The 23,347-nt window shown below is 41.6% G+C and overlaps 2 protein-coding genes across 5 annotated transcripts in view; one reads left to right on the forward strand and one right to left on the reverse strand.

Annotated features, from left to right (window-relative positions):
• The window catches only part of LOC124136175 (histidine ammonia-lyase-like), a 21,266-nt gene extending 12,873 nt beyond the window's left edge, over nucleotides 1–8,393 (reverse strand). For both annotated transcript variants that reach the window (XR_007221585.1, XM_048396897.1), the window contains exons 1-9: nucleotides 8,054–8,393; nucleotides 5,788–5,854; nucleotides 4,871–4,901; nucleotides 4,587–4,661; nucleotides 3,354–3,426; nucleotides 2,773–2,839; nucleotides 2,405–2,442; nucleotides 1,526–1,651; nucleotides 660–799 (exon numbers count right to left, since the gene is read on the reverse strand). Coding sequence is in view for 1 of the 2 variants with exons in the window: in XM_048396897.1 (XP_048252854.1) it covers nucleotides 660–799; nucleotides 1,526–1,651; nucleotides 2,405–2,442; nucleotides 2,773–2,839; nucleotides 3,354–3,426; nucleotides 4,587–4,661; nucleotides 4,871–4,901; nucleotides 5,788–5,854; nucleotides 8,054–8,285 (849 nt within the window). In the remaining variant the exon portion in view is untranslated. The remainder of the gene's footprint in view (nucleotides 1–659; nucleotides 800–1,525; nucleotides 1,652–2,404; nucleotides 2,443–2,772; nucleotides 2,840–3,353; nucleotides 3,427–4,586; nucleotides 4,662–4,870; nucleotides 4,902–5,787; nucleotides 5,855–8,053) is intronic.
• Nucleotides 8,353–21,091, forward strand: LOC124136189 (probable imidazolonepropionase). Of its 3 annotated transcripts, none has more exons than XM_046502046.2 (9): nucleotides 8,353–8,482; nucleotides 12,147–12,341; nucleotides 15,082–15,188; nucleotides 15,589–15,653; nucleotides 17,278–17,555; nucleotides 18,223–18,448; nucleotides 19,535–19,753; nucleotides 20,178–20,338; nucleotides 20,753–21,091. In XM_046502046.2, exons 2-9 carry the CDS (start codon nucleotides 12,196–12,198, stop codon nucleotides 20,853–20,855), a joined length of 1,305 nt encoding a protein of 434 aa, XP_046358002.2. In that variant the 5' UTR covers nucleotides 8,353–8,482; nucleotides 12,147–12,195; the 3' UTR covers nucleotides 20,856–21,091. The 3 variants fall into 3 exon arrangements, with proteins under 3 accessions (XP_046358002.2, XP_046358026.2, XP_046358017.2); XM_046502070.2 differs by lacking the exon at nucleotides 8,353–8,482 and adding an exon at nucleotides 11,885–11,928; XM_046502061.2 differs by lacking the exon at nucleotides 8,353–8,482 and adding an exon at nucleotides 11,928–11,997.
• Nucleotides 21,092–23,347: the final 2,256 nt, after the last annotated feature.

Raw genomic sequence — 23,347 nt, forward strand, 5'->3', positions numbered from 1 at the left:
GATCATAGTCATTGATGTTCATCAGAGGGTGAGACCCCTCCTTGACGCCACACCCATACCCACCCCACACCCCACACCCCACACCCCACCCCACATCCAAGGTCTTGATAATTGTATATGCACCTCAAATAGAGAAGAAAAGATACATTCCTGTTATTGAAATACTGGAGTATATTGTCAAGTGATACACAATGTTAAATTTACGGATGCTCCTACCTGCCAGGTAAAAGAATATATTTCTAGGGTTCCTTCGCAATAGTACGTGTTCCCTCACAAAAACCTTGGCGTTCCGTCGCAATAGTACGCGTTCCATCACAATAACTCTCGCGTTCACTCGGTACAAGGGGCGGTCGGGTAGCCTAGTGGTTAAAGCGTTCGCTCGTCACGCCGAAGACCCGAAGATAACAGTCACCATGTCACCATGTCTCTACAAATAACATTTTGAAACAAGAAGGAGCACCTATATCTGATCCACAGATCCACCCAAACCTTATTGTGAGGGAATATTGTGTGATGGTTTAGCGCAAGAACGCTAACGTTATGGCGAGTGAAAGGGATACTAGGGCGAGTGAACGCTATAACTACTAGACAGTATATATTTTACCATGGCGGGTTGCAGCTTCCATACAAACCCTCCCCTCCCCTAAAGAATTACTTACATGTTTAGCATCAGCCCATCCACTCTTTGGCGACCACATTTTCCCTTCTCCCATCATGCCGAGCGCGAGGTGAGCGAGGGGTGCGAGGTCTCCGCTAGCCCCCACCGATCCCTTCTGGGGGACCCATGGAAGGCAAGATGCTGAAAGATGTGGAGAAATCATGTTAGAATAGAGACCAAATTGTTTTGATCAAGTTCTTACAAGGCAAGTGTCAGATTTATTATCGAAGGAAGCACGCCACTATAACATACAGGTTGATTCAGGTCGAACCCTTCATAAACCATTATTTTTTTCTTTGCCCGTAGACTGAAACGTAATTGTGTATATGAATCTAGCAGTATATGATTATCCTGATCAATCAAAGAGATTGTCTCAGTTCGACACACGTCAAGGATTACGACATATGTGACCGGTGAAGATCTGGGGTAGAATAGGTCAGCAACCCATGCTTGTCGTGAGAGGCGACTAACGGGATTGGGTGGTCAGGCTCGCTGACTTGGTTGATGCATGTCATAGATCCCAATTGCGTGGATCGATGCTCATGATGTCAATCACTGGATTGTCTGGTCCATACTCGATATTTTACAGACCGCCGTCATATAGCTGGAATATTGCTGAGTACGGCGTTAAACAACAAACAAAGCAAAAGCACAAATCATGCAACATATGAAGCACGACCGAATATTCGCGGGGCACAGTACTGATGGATGAACCAAGTCAAGGACAAGCAAATCTCCGTTATTTTCCTATGAGGATGGTCGTATTCAAAAGAATTTACTGTAACTGACTGAATTATAAACGATTTGTGAATTATAATAATATTCATTCTAAACAAATAGTACCTTTGATAAGTTGTGCATACGTACCATTAAACGCTGCCATGTACTGCTCCAGTGTTTCCAATGAGATCCCGCTGTAGCCTTTGGCGAGGACATTAATACGCAGTGCCAGCAACATCCGGGTCCTCTCAGGGGATAATGGAGGACCAACACCTATAGGGTGGAATCACGGAGCTAATAAATCGAACACATACTTTAGGCAGACCTTAGGCAGCAACCACTTGATGTTTGGGGTGGGGGGATTTTGGTTTGAAATCTGCACAGTCATCTTTTTAATGTAAAGGCGCTCAATTATGTAAAACAGGGACTTGATTATTTTTAAAATGAAAATCGAATGATTGCTCCCTTAGACCCGACGTTCAATTTTTTATTGGTTGTATTTTCCCGGCGTTTAAGGTGCCGCAATTCGCTATGCAGAGTTGCGTACCTTAGGTGTGCCAGAAACCTGTGATCGTAGGTTCGAATACCGATTCACCGTAATTGTCATTTCAGTCGAAAATCAAAACCAGCAGGTCAAATCTTAAGTAAACCATGTATTGAAGATAAAATGTTTACATAAGTGCCATATCTTACATCATTCCCTCGCTCCTAATGCAAAATGACAATAAACACATTTGACACCCACGCTCAAAAACGTGGTCAATGTGACGAGGAACAACGACGAAAGACGCATGACCCTAGATACTCTTGTTGGGGTCTTGCCTATTAATAACTTGACCTACTGGTAGACCAGCATTTCTAGCCTTGTCAGCAGCATACCCTAGTTGGTGGGTCTTGGACCTGCATCACTCCGGGTTTTCTTCCCACATTAACCTGACACGCCGTGATATAAACAATTACTGCTCTAAGCGGCGTTAAACCAGACTCACGCACGCAAGTAGGAAGAAAAGCTGAACAGTTCTATACCTGCTGCGTGTGAGCGGATGACGTTTTCTTGGAGCTCGCTGAAACACAATGAAAACACATCTCATTAAATAACACCCCTATATCGGCAATGCTGTTATATATACATTACATATATTATACTAGTATGTGTGTCATACTGATTTCACGAAGCGAGTGTCAGAATTCTTGTATTTTCCGAGCAGAGGCTTCCGGATCTCCCCCGTTTGAAGACCAAATGTAGTACGTTGTAGACAATTATCTCAACACTCGTTGTAATAAATACGGTATCTAACGGAGACTCGTTCAGTAATCTTTTAGCAAGAAAACCATTCAAGGGTTCCCTTTACATATTTACCACGGGTAACAGTAAAGTGTGTTTTGGTACTTACACAAGTTTATCTTTAGGTATGGTTGTCCTAGCAAAGTTACCAAATCCCGTTGTGATTCCATAGACAACTGGAAATAAAGGAAGCCCAGTCTGTATTCTATGTAAGCAGGGTCTTGATCGACTGGTAGACACTAGCGGTAACTACCTGTGTTTTTGTCTCATGACGCTGTACATGTACCGTGTGTAATATACCCCCTCTTTAGAAGAAATGCACTGTTCTAGACCGCCGTCTTAGAAAACCAGACTTGTCGAATGACGTCTACATTCGTCAGGTACGACGTCGTTTCTAGCGTGACAGCATTCCGACCTTAAGATTCGAATTACGTCAACAATGCCGTCCGGATGACGGAAACAATTCACTGATATATTCGACTTTACGAACTCGGTTATTTCTAACCCCATGGGTAATAAAACATATATAAACACACTTTGGACACAGTCTCAAATAGCGATTCTTGCATGTCGATCGTCGTAACTCATTACTTTCCCAACAATCGGAGAGATAAGATCGCTTTGTGAAAGGGAGCCAACAGTTTACTTTGACACATTTTATGGAATTATCGTGTATATATCATATATTACCTTTATTACTGGCGAGTATCTCGTCCACAAGGTCACGTGACTTCTGTACGTTTTGTTCGGACTCGGCCGTTAACTGGAGAAGAACACAACGGTCATCAACGGTTGTTTTAATGAATATCTTCGACAATTGTGTTGATATTCTGGTGAAACGCATTAACATTTGAATACATATAGAGATGAATAAATTTGCCTAAAGACGAGCGATCAACACCTTTCTGTATTTGTGGCAAACAGTGTTTCCATTATTGTAGCGTGGTACAACTATTTCAGAATAATGTCTTACATGCCACTTGTCATTTCCCTATTATCAACACAATGACACTTAATATATGCTGCTGCTACTACTACTACTACTACTACTACTACTACTACTACTACTACTCCAATACTACTACTACTACTACTGCTACTAGCTTGAAAAGGGAAATTGTCACTCGCATTGTGGAGGTAAACTATGAAATATTTCACTGCATCATTCTCGATCCGGGGTAGAATAGGTCTTCAGCAACACATACTTGCCGTAAAAGTCGACTATGCTTGTCGTAAGAGGCGACTAACGGGATCGGGTGGTCAGGCTCGCTGACTTGATGCATGTCTTTGTATCCCAATTGCGTGGATCGATGCGCATGATGTCAGTTACTGGATTGTCTGGTCCAGACTCGATTATTTACAGACCGCCGTCATATAGCTGGAATATTGCTGAGTGCTGAGTGCGACAAAACTACTACTACTACTACTACTGCTACTACTACTACCGCTGCTGCTGCACTAACATACATCTATTACTACTACTACTACTACTACTACTACTACTACTACTACTACTACTACTACCACTACCACTACCACTACTACCGCTGCTGCTGCTGCTGCACTAACATACCTCTATTACTACTATTACTACTACTACTACTACTACTACTACTACCGCTGCTGCTGCTGCTGCACTAACATACCTCTATTATTACTACTACTAAAACTACTACTACTACTACTACCACTACTACTACTACCGCTGCTACTGTTGTTGCTGCACTAACATACCTCTATTACTACTACTACTACTACCACTACTACTACTACTACTACTACTACTACCACTACCACTTCCACCACTTCCACCACTACATTGTGTCTCACCTTTACAAGGAACTCTACTACTACTACTACTACTACTACTACTACTACTCCTACTACTACTACTACCACTTCCACCACTACATTGTGTCTGACCTTTACAAGGAACATTCCTTTTCCCAGTCTCACGAGATCGTCCGCGGCTAAGCTGTTTCCATCCAAAGAGATATACTGAAGACATTGAAAAAACGTAGAGTCACATCTATTATCCAGTAGAAAACAAACATTACGAGCTGATACCGGTGTAGTTATTCATTAAAACATTTTCTTTATAACCGATGATTCTGAAGTTACGACTGTAGGTTATGATGATGTAACTGTGGCACTGTTCAAAGCGGCTTCAAACTCACTCACGAAAAAAAAAGATTCAAGATACTCACATCTGACGCTGTCTTCACGCTGGCTTTAGGTCTGATTCAAGGTGAAGGTCAAGGGTTCAACGGACGATTCATGATATACAACGTGTCGCCCAGTCATATTTAGACAAATCTGCTGAAGCGGTGCATGATGGAATTTTGCAATTAACTTTTAAGATACTACGGTTCTTCACAAAGGGGCCTATAACGCTAAAGACCGACTCCGTGGTCTAGTGGTAGAGCGTCCGCCCGGACAGCGGAAGGTCCGGGGTTCGATCCCCGACCGCGTCATACCAAAAGACGTTAAAAGATGGTACTTGTTGTTACCCTGTCTGGCGCTCGGCATTAAGGGGCTAAAACAAGGACTGGTCGGCTCGGAGTCAGTATACTGCGTCTGAGTGGGGTATTCATGTTAAACTGCGGCATGGTATCTCAGTGAGCTAGCACTATAAATCGGCATCAGTCCGGACTAGTACAAGCAGCCACACAAACCCACACACGTGCATGCACGTAGCTATATAAGTGCAATAATCTTGGACGCGACGTTAAACCCCATTTCACCTCACCTCACCTGTAACGCGAAAAGTAACAGCTACGGCAAATGGTCATAACCTGCCACATTATCCTTTTACATACTACTGGCAGGGGTTGTGACCACATATCTTGTAGCTGCTATGTTTGGCGTCACAGGCCACTGTACTAGTTTTTACAAGTGTTGCCATATGCCGGTTTTATAATGCTAGCTCACACATTATACTGACTGTTGCTCCGAGCCGGCCAGTCCTTGTTTCATCATTTATGCCAAGCGCCGGGCAGAGTAAAAACAAGTATAATCTATTGGTATCGAACCATCCACCTTCCACTTTCCTGTACTGGGACAATTTAATATTCAAAATGGCAAAGTTATTCTTTAAGCCGTGTAACCTAGATCCGAAGGATACACCTTCTCCTCCATGTACACAATCTCAGCCGGCCCGGTCACCGGACTGGACATATCGCTGTCCAGAACTGCAACAGAGAATACAGATGACGCACCATCCTCGGTTCACAGGGGTATATTTTCTACCTGGTTAAGATAAAATCTTTCAACTCAACTAGCATCATTTCATCATGAGATCTTTTAATGCAATGTGCTCCTTAAACCAATGCTCGTAAACCGATAGTTAAAGGCATAATTCCACACAATGAAAATGCATCTGTATTGATAAACTTTGACTGAATATTGTTATGCATTATGGAGGTTGTCTTAGAATGATAGAAATTCTCTCTCTCTCTCTCTCTCTCTCTCTCTCTCTCTCTCTCTCTGTGTGTGTGTGTGTGTGTGTGTGTCGGGTAGCCTAGTGGGTAAAGCGTTCGCTCATCACGCCGACGAAGTCTCGGGTTCAATCCCGACATGGGTACAATGTGTGAAGCCCATTTAAATGTAACGACTCAAACCACTGGGCTTTCTCCATAGGCTTCAAGTACAGAGGTGATCATCTGTTATAAGACAAAGGTCAAAAGTACATCGTGTATACAACAACACTATACAAGTTACAGCTCAACCTTGACATTGTAGTTTCAGAAAATGGATAAGTTTACAAACATGTATTTCATAATAGATTAGTATTGGCTTCTTAACCCACATCTATTATCATCTGCTGTGATCGGTTTGGTTAGGCATGCGTAAATATACGAAATATACGCAATAATGCTTATCAAGACTTCTGAGAGCAGACTGGGTGTTTCCCGTGTCAGTTTCACAGTCCTGGGAGAATGGCAGATGGCTTATGCTTTGACCTGATCTTCAAGAAAGGTTGACATATTAGATTTACAACAGATATGTTATCTTTGTCAAACACTGATTTGGTATCAGAAAAAGGTTAAGTTTTAATACGTCAGGCTTTACAAAGCATTTTTGTGTGCACCTTAAGGCCAGTTTGCTATATATTGTCATACATATCGTTTCTTTATTAATTCCATTGTGTCACTGATACATTAACAGATATTAAACACTTGCAATATTATCATTATACATCGTTTCTGTATTAACTCCAATGTGTCATTTGATACTTTAAATGATATTAAATATTTTCAGTGGTCCATTCATATAATTTTCACCGCTATTTTGACTACAGCAAAAGGACTGTTTCGGCGTCTTACACTGACGTTGTGTATTACACATCAAATACACATGGTGCTATATTTGCTACGGAGAGCGGTCCCCATTACTCGAGCCAGGGTCCATTGATTGCAGGTTGAAAAAGGTCCTGCTTGGACTTTCCTCACCCATTGAGGTGACACACCGTAATATAACTGAAATACCCAACCCAACTCACTCACTCACCATGGTTTACCAACCTCATGTCATGAATCGACACACAACAATCAGAACATGACCAATAACGATTACGCCATATCGATATATCAGCAATATTAATATGCAGTCGTTGACGGTAAAGCAACCCGACATAAAAGGTTGGATGTATGGAGAAAGAGAATTCGAATAACAGATTCGCCCCGATTATGATCCTTGGTCTGTCAGCATCATAGCCATTTTTGTAGGTTTCCCTGGTGGTGTACCCCTCTACGAACTCTGTCTTGTTTCGGATTTCCTCTACATTAATCATGCCGATGCGACGTTAAATGTGAACACACTCACTCACTACATTGAGAAGATATACCCGAAATGCTGTTGAAAAGCGACTCATCCGATCGTCTAGTTCCAAAAACTTCTGATGTCCCCCGCCGTGATATTGCTGAAATATTGCTGAAATGCCTGTTCGCTCTGATTAGGTTTCTAGCTATGTCAGCACCATACACGAGCTCGTGGCGTTCATGAAATTGATAAGCGCCTAAGACCTGCACCACTTCGGGCTTTCCTCTTACATGACACGCTGTGATATAACTGTGATACCCATACACCCATACATGTGTGTATCAATAAAGACTAGGGGCGGTCGGGTAGCCTAGTGGTTAAAGCGTTCGCTCGTCACGCCGAAGACCCGGGTTCGATTCCCGACATGGGTACAATGTGTGAAGCCCATTTCTGGTGTCCCCCGCCGTGATATTGCTGGAATATTGCTAAAAGCGGCGTAAAATCATACTCACTCACTCACTCAATAAAGACTCGAGGAACACATCATCTCGTTTCCAGTTTCAATCACAGCCGAAAATCACGCAAACTGTAAAATATCTACAGCGCTTAGGTTTAACGTTGTCACCTACCAACAGTGACGAAGTCGTTGTCGTCTAGGACGTCCCTCACAGCGTCATCGGGGTCCAGTATAGCCCCACCTTTTGCTTTGCGAATCTCGTACACAGTCTCCTCCGCATGGCCAACCTTGCTCTTGGTCTTGTAGTACCTCTTCAGGCCCTCGTCCCCAAGCCAAGAGATCTTCTCCTTGCCATTACAGGGTAGCGCTAGCCACTGGCCCCTGATTCTCAGGGAAAGCTTCATCGTTAACTTGGATGTCCACTGGAAGAGTATATCGCTGACACTCCGTGCTTAAACAACGGTTCTGTCAATGGTTGCCATCTGCAAGTGTTGTCTTATAAAGCCCAAAGAGAATGTCTACGTCACAGCATTGGGCAGATAACGGCGGTGTCAGAAACACTGTGAGATCTTGACCAGGCCCACCAAGGAGCAGTGTATGTGTAAGTGTATTTAAGTCTTTCGTAAATGTTATTGTTATTCCGTAGACGGCTGGATTAAGGTCAGTTAAGACCCCAAAGGACTTGGCCAACATGATCATACAACAACTCTGTATTATATCAAACTTGGTGACAATGCACAAACAAATAAATATGGTGAGTCATTCAAATACATTTACACGTCTAATTCTTAAAATGATTACACTTTTGAAAGGCGTTCATATTATCCAGACATGAAGCTTTACACCATTCAAAGGTTCTTGGTACTTTCTTAATATTGTATCTGACTTATTTTCGTGTACTCATAACGAATAATTCAAACATTCCCCAAAGAGTGCGATGTCAAGAGCATGCGCCGTGAGACTACTATCAGCAATCATGGTTTCCGGTCAGAATACGATATCTCAGTATGTTCTGATTGTAAGAACCGGCTGCAATGGGGAGCGCGTCAAAAGGGTGTTCCTTCAATGATTGCGTGTCATCGTTGTAACAAGGATGGTTTGTTAGTTGTTTAACGCCGCACTCAGCAACATCGCAGCTATATAACGGCGGTCTGAAAATAATCGAGTCTGGACCAGACAATCCAGTGATTGACATCATGAGCATCGATCCACTCGATTGGGATACGATGACATGCATCAACCAAGTCTGACCCCGCGATCCCGTTAGTCACGTCTTACAACAAGCATAGCCGCAGTTTACGACAAGCATGGGTTGCTGAAGACCTATTCTACCCCGGATCTTCACGGGTCCAGTTTTTACAGAACGCCGTCATATAGCTGGAATATTGCCGAGCGCGGCGTTAAACAACAACAACAACAACAAACTCACTCAACACTATGTTGTGACTGGGGTGCAACCATAAGGAGGACAAAATGGTCAGCCACTCAACCGGAACATTTGCATTGGCTGAAACAATAGGGCTGGTAGGGGTAGTGTCTGACCCAAGCATAACCTTGACATCTTTAAGTAGGATCACCTCTTCATTAAAATCCCATACTGCAAACATATACTAAATGCAAAAAAAATATGTACATGTATCAAGTATTAAGAAAAACAAACTGTCTCTTGAAAACTTTCTGAAGATTTTAATCGATATATTTCGGAGAGAAATAAATTGCACACAAAAACATTACAATGAGACAGTTTGAAAGAAAATGGAAAAATTGGGCAAATGAATTGTCTAGTTATTATGTTTCTATTTTGAACATGAACAATTTCCACAAATGGGCCTTAAGGATTTAGCTTCACACTCAGTTGATGATGATCCCAATACGAATGGCAAGTATAGCATGCTCTTTCACCATGTGTTAAAGGGCAAGTTCACACGGAAATGAACCTAATTTTCTTGTACTTTTTCCACAATAAAAGTGTTAACCTAGAAGTGTCATAGACAAAAATATAAAAATATCACAATTAATTAACATATGTTTTGCATTAAAACGATTTATATTTTTCACATTTACCAAGTGTTCTATTTCCATAACAAAAACACCATGGCTTATGCCCCTTGCAATATGACGTCATTGGTGCCAATTGATAAACATTATGACGTCATCATGCTCTGTTAGAGCAGCTTCACGTGGTGTAGGTACAGGTTTGTGATTCTAGCGTCTCAGATGCCAGCCAGCATAGTGTTATGCTGAGTCACCACTGCGCCGGAGTGTGTCGTAGGCCATGTTGTTTTACCGAAAACTTGTACTTGATATCGTTTGCGTTCAGAATAGACAGGGACCCAGTTGAATTGGCACCATTTACGTCATAATCTAAGGGGGATAACTCAGGCCTGTTTAGCTCGAAAAACGAAGGCCTCATAACGGCATATCATTTTCACACTATTGTGAGCTTCCTACTTTCACTGTGAAAAAAATGAGTGTATATTTTCAAACACAGATACTAACTAATTCTAAAATTGCGTTTTGTTTAGAAAAAGAAAGATAGTGATTTTTGCGTGTACACTTCCCCTTTAACATTGTTGTACACCTGTAGCCAAATAAAATTTGCTGTCAGCTGTATAGGTATGTAACCTACACCTAATAAGTATATTGCATGTCATGTTACTCTTTCTAAAACTATGTAACATATACTGATTTGAATTAAAAAAATTGTAAAATAAACACAAACAAAACTAATACTAAATGCTAATATTTATACCACGTCACATGTAATAATTACGTATGCTAATATTAATACTAATACCAGCAACACTATTTATACTATATACTAAAACTAAATGCTAATATTAGTACTAATACTGACAACTAATGCTAATATTAATACTGATACCAGCAACACTATTTATACTATATACTAAAACTAAATGCTAATATTAGTACTAATACTGACAACTAATGCTAATATTAATACTGATACCAGCAACACTATTTTCACTATATACTAAAACTAAATGTTAATATTAGTACTAATACTGACAACTAATGCTTATATTAATACTGATACTAATTACACTATATGGTTTACTGGTGTTTAGTTGACAGTCACACAAAATCTGTGACTGCCATATACAGCGCACACACAAGAAGTATGCTCACATCGAAATTTAACATCGAGTTAATAAGCGGGATCCGGGGCAGGTCCCCCGACCGACTATTCATTTCATAATTCATTTAATAAACATGTGGGTTTTTTTAAAAATAATATAATACTTTCATTATTATTTCCTTTTTCAGAATTTATTTCATAAACATGTTTTTTTAATATATAAATTGACATTTATATTATTACTTCGGCCACCGACACTTCAGTTTTGGGGAGTTTTATATCAAACTGTATGTAAACATGTGCTAACAGTCGCAGTAGAGTCCGCCAAACAGCAGATAATCTCTGGCGAGCTGTAATCTGTGTTGATGTGGTTTGCCCCCTTTCCGCGCATGGGACTGTCACAGATGACGGTCGCCCACTTCAGATAGGTTACCGTAAATCCTTGAATGGACGCTAGGGTGTATATTTCAAACACGTCTCACATCCGGCGTCTATTCAAGGTAAGCGTCTGTTTTTTAATTACGATAATCACATTAATTTCCATTAAGATGGGACGTGTAATTTGATTAAAACGTGTGTGGTCTGCAGTTTGTATGATAACATCTTTCGTTTCAATATCACTTTATTGATTGCCTAAAGGAATATCTAAGTTTAACGATAAACGTTACTGATTTTTACCAACGAGTGAGTGAGTTGGATTTTAACGCCGCTTTTAACAGTATTCCAGTTATATCACGGCGTGTCAGCTTTATGTGGGAGGAAAGCCCGAAGTGAATCGCGGCGCCTTAGACGACTGGGCCACCCGTGCCCCCGATTTTTACCAACGCCTATTCAAAGTGTTTTCTTTCGCGACTCGGTCAAACCTGTCGTGTATTCAATACAGGCATTTATTCGAGGATATGCGGTAAGTCAGTATGCATACTCGCGTCTCGTGCATTAGGAATGCTGTAGGTCAAATGACTTCCACAATGAAATATATCTCACTCAATAGGCTTAATAGGATTTGAAACCTCCACGTAATTATACAGTCGACATTGAAACACTTATAGTTGTGTCCACGGTGGCATATGGCCGAGGTTCATGATCTGTAATGATAAATCGCTGTCATGTTTCACCATGGACCTGCGTTGAATGAGCGGTGATATCAATGTGTTTTCTGTTTCAGTTTGGACATACAGTGTATTTTATACCCGAGTTTCAGTTCAGCGTGAGAAATGGCGAAGTACAAACTCCTGATCAGATCAGCTCGTCAGGTCGTGCAGGTCACCAACACAGGAGCACGTGCACTCTATGGAGCGGACATGCAGCTCGTGGCGGTGTTGGAATCCGATGTTGAGGGTCATAGCATTGTGGTGGGGCTGTAAGTTGTCCTCTTGTCCACTCTTCACGGTTTAGCCTTATTGCAAAGTATGCAATACCATCACCAGCTCGCCTGGTGAATTTGAGGAAGAACCAATAATTACGGTATTTCGGATTTCATGCTTCCGGGTACTACACCTGATGCTGCACAGTGTGCACAGTGAAACGGTCATAAAATATCCGATTAACGTCGAGGTAGTAACGTAGAGTTACCTCCCTTATACTATTTTGGCGGTTATCAGTACCGTCGGTATAAACTCGACACTGGGTGTCTGAGTCAGTGGGGATTGTGATCGATGTGTCCATTACTATTTATGTATTTTTGCATGCAGACGATACATTTGAAATTTCACGATACATCGTCAGTCGCTCCCTCAATGGAATTGTAGCGTATTGTAAAGAATGGAAATTATCTATTAATTTTGAAAAGACAGAATGATTTATTTGTGGAGGTACCAAACTTTGAATGGCATTTGACTTGAATATGTTGATGATTATAAATACCATGGAATTTACTTTCGATGAATGTAACTTCTTTTCAATACCCATCAAAGAATGTTTTGTAATCACGAATCCAAGCTATGTACTACATAACGTACATCTATATAATGTATGTATTAAATGTAACCTTTATCTGATGGTTTAGTTTGACCAGTTGGTATTTATTGGATGGGAAATCTGAGGGTGACAAAATAAAACAGTTGAATAAATTCTTTAACAATTCCTTAGACAATTCTAACCTGTACGAAGAGAACTCTATTTTATATGTTATCGGAGGATCTTGGCAGCAGCAGGCTAGACATTGATATTATAGTGAGAGTGAGTGAGTTAAATTTTACATCGCATCGGCAATATTTCAGCCATATAGCGATGTGAACTAGGTTGAACAAGTTAGGCATTTATATTATATATTAAAAGCTGTCATCGAAGGACAGTACAACAACCAGCAATATTTCACAGATTATTATTTTAAAACTAGTTTTAGAGCAATAAAATAATCAGATACAATACAAACGATACAATATAAAAACGGGCTGTAGATCGCCAGCAACCAAAGTTAGGCCACCATACTAGGGACCATGGGGACTTACGGTACTTCTGCTACCTACATGGTACCCCAGCAGGATTTACACCATCCCTCTGGCCACTGGCGATTATCAGACAGATTAGCCAAAGAGTTAAAATCAACAAAAATACTACGATTAAAAGCACAGAGAAAGGAAATGATACCTTGAATGATACTGGACTTACGTACCTTCCCAGGGGGCATGGGTGTTATAACAAGCATAGTTGGTTTTGGGCCAAATTTGTATCTGACAAATGTATAACGTAAATGTCCTATATTGTGTGATCCATGATGTTTACAGTTTAGTTTTTACTCTAGGGTTTCTATTTTAATTGGATTATTGCATTTTTCATTTGGTAACCAAAATCTTTGCACTCATCTATTCCTCACGCTCTTGGTTTTTTCCAGAATTAGTGAATATTTTAAGATTTAAAAAGAATGAAATAATGTTTTAGATGTATATAACTGTTCTAAATATATAGACTTGACTTGAAAGTAAATTAGCACGTAATTCTGTTTAGGAAATTAGCTCCTTTGAAACAGCTTCATGTGGGTGTTTACGCGAGCCGTTTTTATACATTTGAGATTTTGCATGCGATTCTGTACGCAAGTTAATTGAAAAAAATTGGGTTTTGAAGATTTTTGTGGGGTATTTTACGCAAATACGCTGCTTATCTGTAGCTCTGTCAGATCATGGCAGAACTTATTGAAGGCTTCGTTTGTACGTAACATACTAGATTATACTGGATTCAGCTATATGTTTGGTTTCACATATCTTGTATCACCTACCTGGTTAAAATAATCTGTTTTAAGTACACTTCTTGATAATTATACGGAAAATTGAATTTCTTGCAAATGCATTGCTTATCGTCATTTGAAATCGGATGTAAAACAAGGGTACTATCTATAGTGTTTGCCCTCAGGGCTTGTAATCCCACCTGTGTTTTTGTTAACATCATGTCACCGCCCACCGTGTGAAACAGGAAGAGGGAACAACACCCCAACCCAAGGGCGAATCTGTAACGTTTGTGATGGTGGACACGGCTGTCACTATATATTGTCCAAACTTACATATCCCTGGCTAACCCATGTCCACCATTTGTACCTCATTTCTGACGAGGCTATATATTATGACCCGTGAAGATCCGGGGTAGAATAGGTCTTCAGCAACCCATGTTTGTTGTAAAAGGCGACTATGCTTGTCGTCAGGCCCGCTGACGTGGTTGATGCATGTCATTGATCCCAATTGCGTGGATCGATGCTCATGATATTGATCACTGGATTGTCTGGTCCAGGCTCGATTATTTACAGACCGCCGTCATATAGCTGGAATATTACTGAGTGCGGCGTTAAACAACAGACCAAAATTCGTATAAGTTATCGTCGACCGCCTCCGTGGTCTAGTGGTAAGGCGTCCACCCGGAGAGTGGAAGATCATCCGGGGTATTAATCTTTGAAGCGACGTTAAACACCATTTCACCACACCTATAAGTTATCGTCAGTTTTATCATGTTTATTGTGTTTAGATAAAGATAAGGAGGATAAAGATGATGATGATTATTATTATTATTATTTGACATGATCATGTTGTCACAATTAGTGTTGATGCTATAGCCACAATAACTTTACACCTGAGACTTGCAGAGTATCCCCCATCATCTCGTACTGTTTTCAGTGATGGTAAAATCAGCGACATTGGTCCGGACAGCGAGATATTAGACAAGTACAGGGACGCTGATTTCACCACCGTCATCAACGCAAGCGGGAGATGCGTGATGCCAGGTGACACGTCACATACAATGCGTTGTGTTTTGGTTAGAGTGAGTGAGTGAGTGAGTTGGTTTTTACGCTGAGAGTGAGTGAGTGAATGAGTGTGAGTTAGGTATAGTTTAGGGGACAAGGAGCCTGTGACAAGGAACTCACATCTATTTCTTTCAACATTGTAGAACACAATGTATTTAATTAAGGTGCGATAATAACTATTTATGATATTTTTTACAAAAACTGAAAACACGTATTTAATGCATACACATACCCAATTTAGAAAACAAAAAGTATTACTTTGTTGTTTAAACAACATTGAATTCCGAAATATTATCTTGTTTAAGCGAGGTACTATCTCGGCTTATTACGTTGTACTACGGCTTTGGTGTATTTAATGTCCATGCCCTCTTTGTTCCAGGGTTAGTGGACGCACACACCCACCCGGTGTGGGCCGGGGACCGGGTGCACGAGTTTGCTATGAAGGTATCACTACATATGTCTGCGTGATGGGTGAGACTGCGAGGAGTGCAATTCATAGTTCATACACAAGTCTCGTTTACACCGAAACCCCGTTCATCCCGACCCCATGAGACAGGACGTATTCAGTTGACAGCGTCTATACTCAGTACCCATGACTCGCTAATCCGGACGATTTCATGGCAACGCTACAGTCCGCATTAGTGAGTGGGTTTGGTTTTACGCCGCTTTTAGCAATATTCCAGCAATATCACGGCGGGGGACACCAGAAATGGGCTTCACACATTGTACCCATGTCGGGAATCGAACCCGGGTCTTCGGCGTGACGAGCGAACGCTTTAACCACTAGGCTACCCGACCGCATTAACGAGGTTTCATTGAAGAGAGATTTACTCAGCTAAATAATTAAAAGCATAACAATTGTTACCCCAAATCTAGAATTTGATGGAACTCTTTTTTTTATTCCAAATAGTTAAAAGCCTGTTCGTCCCATCAACTTCCGTCGGAGGATGAAATGCACAAATATAGTTGTATTTTTTACCGGTGCCTTGTGGATTTAGAAGCAAAATCACCCTCTGTGTTTCGAACCAATGTTTTAAACCGACTGCAATACTTGTAAAAACGTGATTGCGTGATTGTTGGTTAGGGCACGATAAATGTGTTTTTTGGATTTTCGTCTATTTTTTTCTGAAAATATGTGAGGAGGGAGGCATTTTTATACCATTTTGTAAACCAATTGTTCATGTGTATCGGAACTGTCGACTGGTGTGATTCACAGGTCTATTCTCGTCACGTATTTCGATGTCAATCGCTGATCGGTAACGTGTCACTTTCACCTGTCACCTGAATTCGTTATAGCCACCAGCTGGTTGTTTGTTGCCACGCCTGTGTGTTTTTCATATTTGCATCACGTTTACTAACAAGAAAACACAAAATAGCAATTTCCTTCGTCTGTAGATACTTCGTGGCAATAAAACCACGTGGTGCTTGTTGGTGAGGCGGCCGGGAAAATCTGATTATCACAAATATGTCCTAATATTCCTCCGACAATAACGACAGACTGAGATACTGTAAAATGCTGCGTCAACCTCCACACCGCCCTTGGTCTGGCTGATATAGTGTGTAATCGTACCCCGACGGCATGGGCAAATCCGTCACTGTGTGCTACAGGTCATTGCTTTTTGAACTTTGTATGTTTTCTAACGCCCACCCAGTAGTGTTCCAACTGTATGAAGGATGCCTGTAAATAATGGAGTCTGGGCCAGCAACGCTCCACGCCGTCGGGGTACGATGCTACGCAATCAGTCGAGTCACGGAGGCTTACCACCGGATCCAACAAGTCGCCTCTTTTTTAAAACGAAGACATGAAAATCAGATTTAATATGTTTTAAATAGCCTTTGGTGTCGTATATAGAATATATATGTAATTTGCAAGCACATCTCTTAAAGTGTCTGGACCGCCTTCGTGGTCTAGTGGTAGAGCGTGCGCCCGGAGACTGGAAGGTCCGGGGTTCGATCCCCGGCTGCGTCACACCAAAAGACGTTAAAAGATGGTACTTGTTGTTACCCTGCCTAAAAAAAACCTTTTAAAATACATGTCATACTTGTACTAGATTTTGTGTGTGTACAGTTGGCCGGGGCATCGTACATGGAGGTGCACAACGCCGGCGGGGGCATACACTTCACCGTCGACCACACCAGGCAGGCGACGGAGGAGGAGCTGCTGCAATCATTCTGCGGTCGGCTCCGGGCAATGGTCCGGTTTGGTACCACGCTGGTTGAATGTAAAAGTGGATATGGTTTAGACACGGACAGCGAACTGAAGATGCTGAGAGTGATAGACAAGGGGAGACAGAGCGTCAGTATTGACGTTTCCAGCACATACTGTGGCGCTCATGCTGTCCCGAAGTAAGACAATGCATAGTCCCATTGTAAAAGGATGTGATGTATCAAAGAAAGAGCAGACGACATTCCAAAGTAAAGGCAGATGATATTCTGAAGTAAAAGCAGACGACATTCTTAAGTAAAAGCAGACGAACTAAAATAAAAGCAGGCGATGTTCTAAAGTAAAATCAGACCATATTCTAAAAAGATGCAGACGATATTCTAAATAATAAGCAGACGATATTCTAAAGTAAAGGCAGATGATGTTCTTAGTAAAAGCAGAGGGTATTCCCAAGGAACGAGTTGTAATAATTCGACAACTCCTTGGTTGACAAGTGACTGAATTATAGAATTATTGTGTAATCAGGCACTGTTGCAATGGTTTTTCGCCTTTGTTGGTCAATCGTCTCGCCAGGTGTCATTTGCTAACATGTATATATAGTCCCTCCCAAACCAAGATTGATCTCAATGATATAATGGGGGAAAGTATTAAGCATCCGGCAGCAATACTGTAAATAGCTTTTGGGAATTTTTTTATAAAGGGACAGTGAAGTGGGTCTTCAGCAACCCATGCTTGCCGTAAAAGGCGACTGTGCTTGTCGTAAGAAGCGACTAACGGGATCGGGTGGTCAGGCTCGCTGATTTGGTTCGTTTATTTATCTAAGTTCATCAACTTAATTTGTATATACAGAGGTCGAACGGCGGCAGAGGCGACAGATGACGTCATTAAGAGGCAGCTCCCTGCTATACAGAAACTGATGACGTCAGGCGAGCTCCGCGTGGACAACATCGACGTGTTCTGTGAGAAGGGGGTGTTTGACGTCACACAGTCACGTGACATCCTCTTGGCTGGGAAGGCAGCGGGGTTACAGGTCAACTTTCATGGTGATGAGTTGCACTGCTTGAACTCTGCCGAGGTACAGTTACTGTCGCATTTTGGACTCTTTACATTGGCCACTAGCTCATCAGCGTGTCACGTTTGTCTTAACGTGACACGCTGATGAGCTAGTGGTCAATGTAAAGAGTCACGTAGTCATCTTCCCGAAGCAAGGGAGTTAACTGACTGTAAAATGTCCAGTTTCCAACCTTGCCAAACCAGGCTGGAATTTCTGGGCTTGATCGTAGGACCACCAGTAATTATTACGAGTTAAGTCCTTTCTACTGACCAATCAGATTCCTTCTCTCATATCACTTGTATTTACTTCAAACAATATGTAGGGGGCACGGGTGGCCCAGTCGTCTAAGGCGCCGCGATTCGCTGTGCAGAGTTGCGTCCCTTGGGCACGCCAGAAACCTATGATTGTGGGTTCGAATCCCGGTTCGCCCCGATTATGTTTCTAGGTTTGTCAGCACCATACCCGTGCTCGTGGGTTTCACCGAAGTGGTAAACGTCTGAGACCTGCACCATTAAGCTGACACGCCGCATATAACTGGAATACTATTAAAAGCGGCGTTAAACCCAACTCACTCACTCACTCACTCACTCACTCAAACAATATGTCAGTGAAGATGATATGATCGATAATCAAGATCTATATTGTAATAAAACAAGTCTTACTTCGGGAAATCATGTGAGTAGCTTGATCACAAAAACATGATAAGTTTTGGAAAATGTATGTTGACATTAAGTTGTCGGTACATATGCTTTGCAAATCCTGCATTCGCCCGAAGTCTTCACTGCCGGATGCCGATTTCGTTACGCGATTTTGAATTGACTATCATTCCAACCTTGTTTGGCATGGGTCGAAACTGGACTTTAATAGTTAGTTAATTCCCTTGCCCCGGGAAGATGTATGTAGTGTGCACGCCTGCAAGTCATCAAAATTTGCCACTGTCTTTTCCTGCACCTACACGGAAAACAGGTTAAAACATTCTCTCCCTTTACCTCAATTCCACCACAATGATGTAACAGAAAACCTTTAAATCTGTCATCGTGGGGATTAAATATCATCTGATTCCAAACTTGTAATGTAAACCTATCATGTTGAAGACCTACATTGCAGATGGGCGCTGATATCGGTGCTCTTGCCATCAGCCATCTTGAAGAGGTGTCACGTGACGGCATCGGCGCCATGTCAAGGAGCGGCACTGTAGCAGTTATTCTGCCTACGACGGCCTATATACTTCGGTTATCCCCCCCTCCCGTCCGTCAGATGATCACAGAAGGCGTGGCCGTGGCCCTGGGATCGGATTTCAACCCGAATGCATATTGCTTATCAATGGTAGGGATATAAGCGCTAAGGAAACACTCTCTATGTGAGCCACTTTGACTGTATTTAGAGCAACTACAACTATTCGATGATAGGGTTGAAGAATACAAACAATGTCATCATTTTGGTGCAGCATTTTATATCTTGTCGATCTAGAGAGCTCATTTTAATGTACGTCTACCATTAATATTTTTTATTCTTCGTTCTGATGGTGCAAAAAATGCCCAGATCGAAGTTTCATTTTTTTCTCAGGTCGTCTCAAACAGATGTGGAACATCTTAGATGTGGTAGCTATAGAGGGATTCGAACTTAAGTGTTCGCGATGAGCGACGTAGTAACGACTGAGCTACCAACCGCTGGATTGGATTTTAATGTGAATATAACCTACATGGTTGTTGCAGTGGTAATTGCAGGTCTTCTCGATCGTTTCTTGCAGCCGATGGTGATGCATCTTGCCTGTGTCAATCTGCGCATGTCCATGCCGGAAGTGCTATGTGCTGGTACTATCAACGCGGCAGCTGCTCTGGGCAAGTCGTCCAGCCACGGTTCTATAGAAGTGGGGAAAGTCGCCAATCTCCTCGTCTTGGATGCACACAGGTACAGTGTGATGTGATGAATGATGCTTACCATAGCAGTCAGCAATACTCCAGAGATATCACAGCGACTTGAAAACCTCCAGTCTTGTCAAGGCAATACGGTGGTTGATAGCACGAGCAAGAGCCACACGGACGGGATACGCTGACATTCTTATTTTAGCTCTACTCTTTGGGGAGCAACAATGGAGGGGCTGGGAAGTTTATGATTTTTTCCAGAAAACAAATGGACATGATTGTCTTATATAACAATAAGTTGTAGCCGAAAGATTTTTTTTCGCTTGAATATTTAACGTTAGAAGTACTGTTAACCAGCTTTGAACAGTGTCAGAGAGATAAGTTATGTCATTTTATTGTGACGTCATGGTTTAAAAATAATTAAATATGTGATTCCGATGGTTTTTTTGTATTTTCTCAGGTGGGAACATTTGATCTACCAGTTTGGTTGTAATGACGTCATCGAACACGTCATCTGGCACGGAGACGTTGTCCACAGCAAGTCAAAACCTTGTACGTCATAATCCTCAACTCCGCTAAGTCATGTTTGTACGATGTATTGTTTGCCACAGATTGGCTGGCTGGCGTTTGATGTATAACGAGCGCTTCTAACGAACTGATTTTGCATGTCGATTTTACGTCACGTATATACTTCACCTCGATCATTCGCTGTGCAGAGTTGAGTCCCTTGGGCACCCCACCTATGATCGTGGGTTAGAATCAAGGTTCGCCCTAATTATGTTTCTAGGTTGGACAGCACCATACCCGCTCTCGTGGGTTTCACCAAAGTAGAAAACGCCTAAGACCTGCATCATTTCGGGCTTTCCTCCAACATCAAGCCTACACACCTGATATAACTGGAATACTGATCAAAGCGGTGTTAAACCCAACTCACTCACTCACATTACCCCGATGAGTGGGTTTATGTCAGTGTATCCGTTGTTCCTGTAAGATAAGCTTTCTGAACAATGCTTATTCTTTTGTGTTTTTTGCTGAAAACTACAAAATACTGGTAACCATGTCTTTTGTGCATCCTGTTCAGGTCCAACTCATTGTATGCATTTAATAGTTTTAATAGGACCCCCAGCACCCATCAGATAATTTAGACACATCAGTTATTTGTAATCATTGGCGGGGAACTCACTCATTTGTCAACTTCTTTTGAAATCTGAAACATCAAAAAAGCAACCCAGACAATTTGAATCATTTTATGGCCGCTCGATGTCCAGTGATGACCACTGATGTCCACGGCGGGCAGTATAAATCACGGGTATCGTCCCTAGCATCGGTGTTGAGACTCCGTGAAGGGAGCACGTGCCACGGGCGTCCGTAGTCGCCCTGATCGCGCGCCATCCATCACCGTTATCACTGTCGATCATAAACTACCTGTCGGCGGATATGTTCGACACACAGAATGAAGGATCGTGCTCTCATTTGTCCCCTCACTTCCACACAAGGCTGAGGCGATGTGGGCAAATTAGACCTAATGATGTGTATCAGTTCTGACAATAAATCAGGCTCTATCTTGTTCTCACTATTCTCCTTAAGACTCTGGAATGAAGACAGCATGTCATTTAAATTCCACGAGATCATTAAACTTCAATCTATGTCAACACTATTTTTGTTATGCAACGTGTCTTCGTCGATGCTATGCGTCTATGTTCTGAGGTCCGTTTCGTTCCTCAAGCCAAGTGTACCTTTATCTATAAAATATTTACACTCGCTTGGTGTGCCTTTCGATCTAACCTAGATTAGATTAACCAGATTAAACTATGTCAGATGATTATGTGTGAGTTATCCTTTCGTTTTTAGTCGTCATATTTTTTATTGTTGTGTCATATGTATTTTGTTTGTTGACGTCGAAATTTCGCTTTGCATTGACAACCTAGGTTCAGTCGTGTTGCAGGACGCTTAAATACCTCACCATTTCAATCAGATCGACACCGTTATAAGTCCTTATATAACCCGGTGTAATACTAGTTCTGATCTGGGCCCGTTGCACAGATCGATTGTAGCGCTAAGATCATGGTAACAACCATACTTTAACATGGGCTTACTATAGTCGTAGCGCTAAGATCTGTGGAACAGGGCCTAGACCCGTCTATTTGAAGACGAGTACACTGCTCCACAAAGCGATCTTCGTACTAAGATCTTACAAGCAAGTCTTTGTTTAAGCACATTGAAATCTTGTTACGTACATCATTTACCACTAAAAACGTCACCATTAACTAACAGAATTATGGATCATGGAATGAAAATATATTCCCACTTTGAACCACAAAGCGTAAATTACGGATTCGACAAGGGCAGCTTCGACGATTGCAATCCGAACTCAATTACAGGAAGCGTTCTTACGCACAGAATATTTGTAACGTTACACCTAACGTACAACGATGATGTTTAATCGTTGTTATACGGTTAGGATTATGGTCAGTATTTCTTACATATACCACTCAAAAGAAGTTAAGAGCAGATTAACTGTAGTAAAATAAAGGAATCGGTGGTCCTTAACTTGTTTTGAGTAGCATATCGCCGTTCTGGTCTGAGTACATTGTATATCGTGAGCTGCTACATATCTTATGCTGCAAAATGTATGGAAACAATTCCACTTGCAATGGGTTTGTGTCCTTTGTTAGTGGTATTATGGGTATTTATTAAAGCATCTGTACGGATCTCGAAGTTTTGATTGTTCTTGCTCAGAGGTTCTCCTGGGTGTAGTTTGTAGAGGAAAAATTCTATTTTGCCACACTTTGAAAACGTATGTTCGATCTTTTTGTAACATTTGGCAAAATGGCCACAAAATCAAAATAAGTTTTCCTGGGTATTAAGGCATGAGATAATCAAACACAACAATACTGTTGTACGGGTTCTCATTTGATGTGTTTGGCGAAGGACTTGAGCACAATAACACATATATTTGTATTTTAAATTAAAGTTGATTGTGCGTTTTCTTTGTGTTTCAGTATATATTAATTTACATCAACGCCCACTCGCCCATGTGTCTATGACCGCCATG

This window comes from Haliotis rufescens, unplaced genomic scaffold (genome assembly GCF_023055435.1).
Source record: "Haliotis rufescens isolate VD_foot unplaced genomic scaffold, xgHalRufe1.0.p SCAF_16, whole genome shotgun sequence".
In the NCBI taxonomy this organism is placed as follows: domain Eukaryota; kingdom Metazoa; phylum Mollusca; class Gastropoda; order Lepetellida; family Haliotidae; genus Haliotis; species Haliotis rufescens.

Coding starts and splice junctions, on each gene's coding strand:
- LOC124136189 (XM_046502046.2), top strand. CDS start 12,196: ATGGCGAAGTACAAACTCCTGATCAGATCAGCTCGTCAGGTCGTGCAG. Junction 12,342..15,081: donor CATAGCATTGTGGTGGGGCT/GTAAGTTGTCCT, acceptor TACTGTTTTCAG/TGATGGTAAAATCAGCGACA. Junction 15,654..17,277: donor TGCACGAGTTTGCTATGAAG/GTATCACTACAT, acceptor GTGTGTGTACAG/TTGGCCGGGGCATCGTACAT.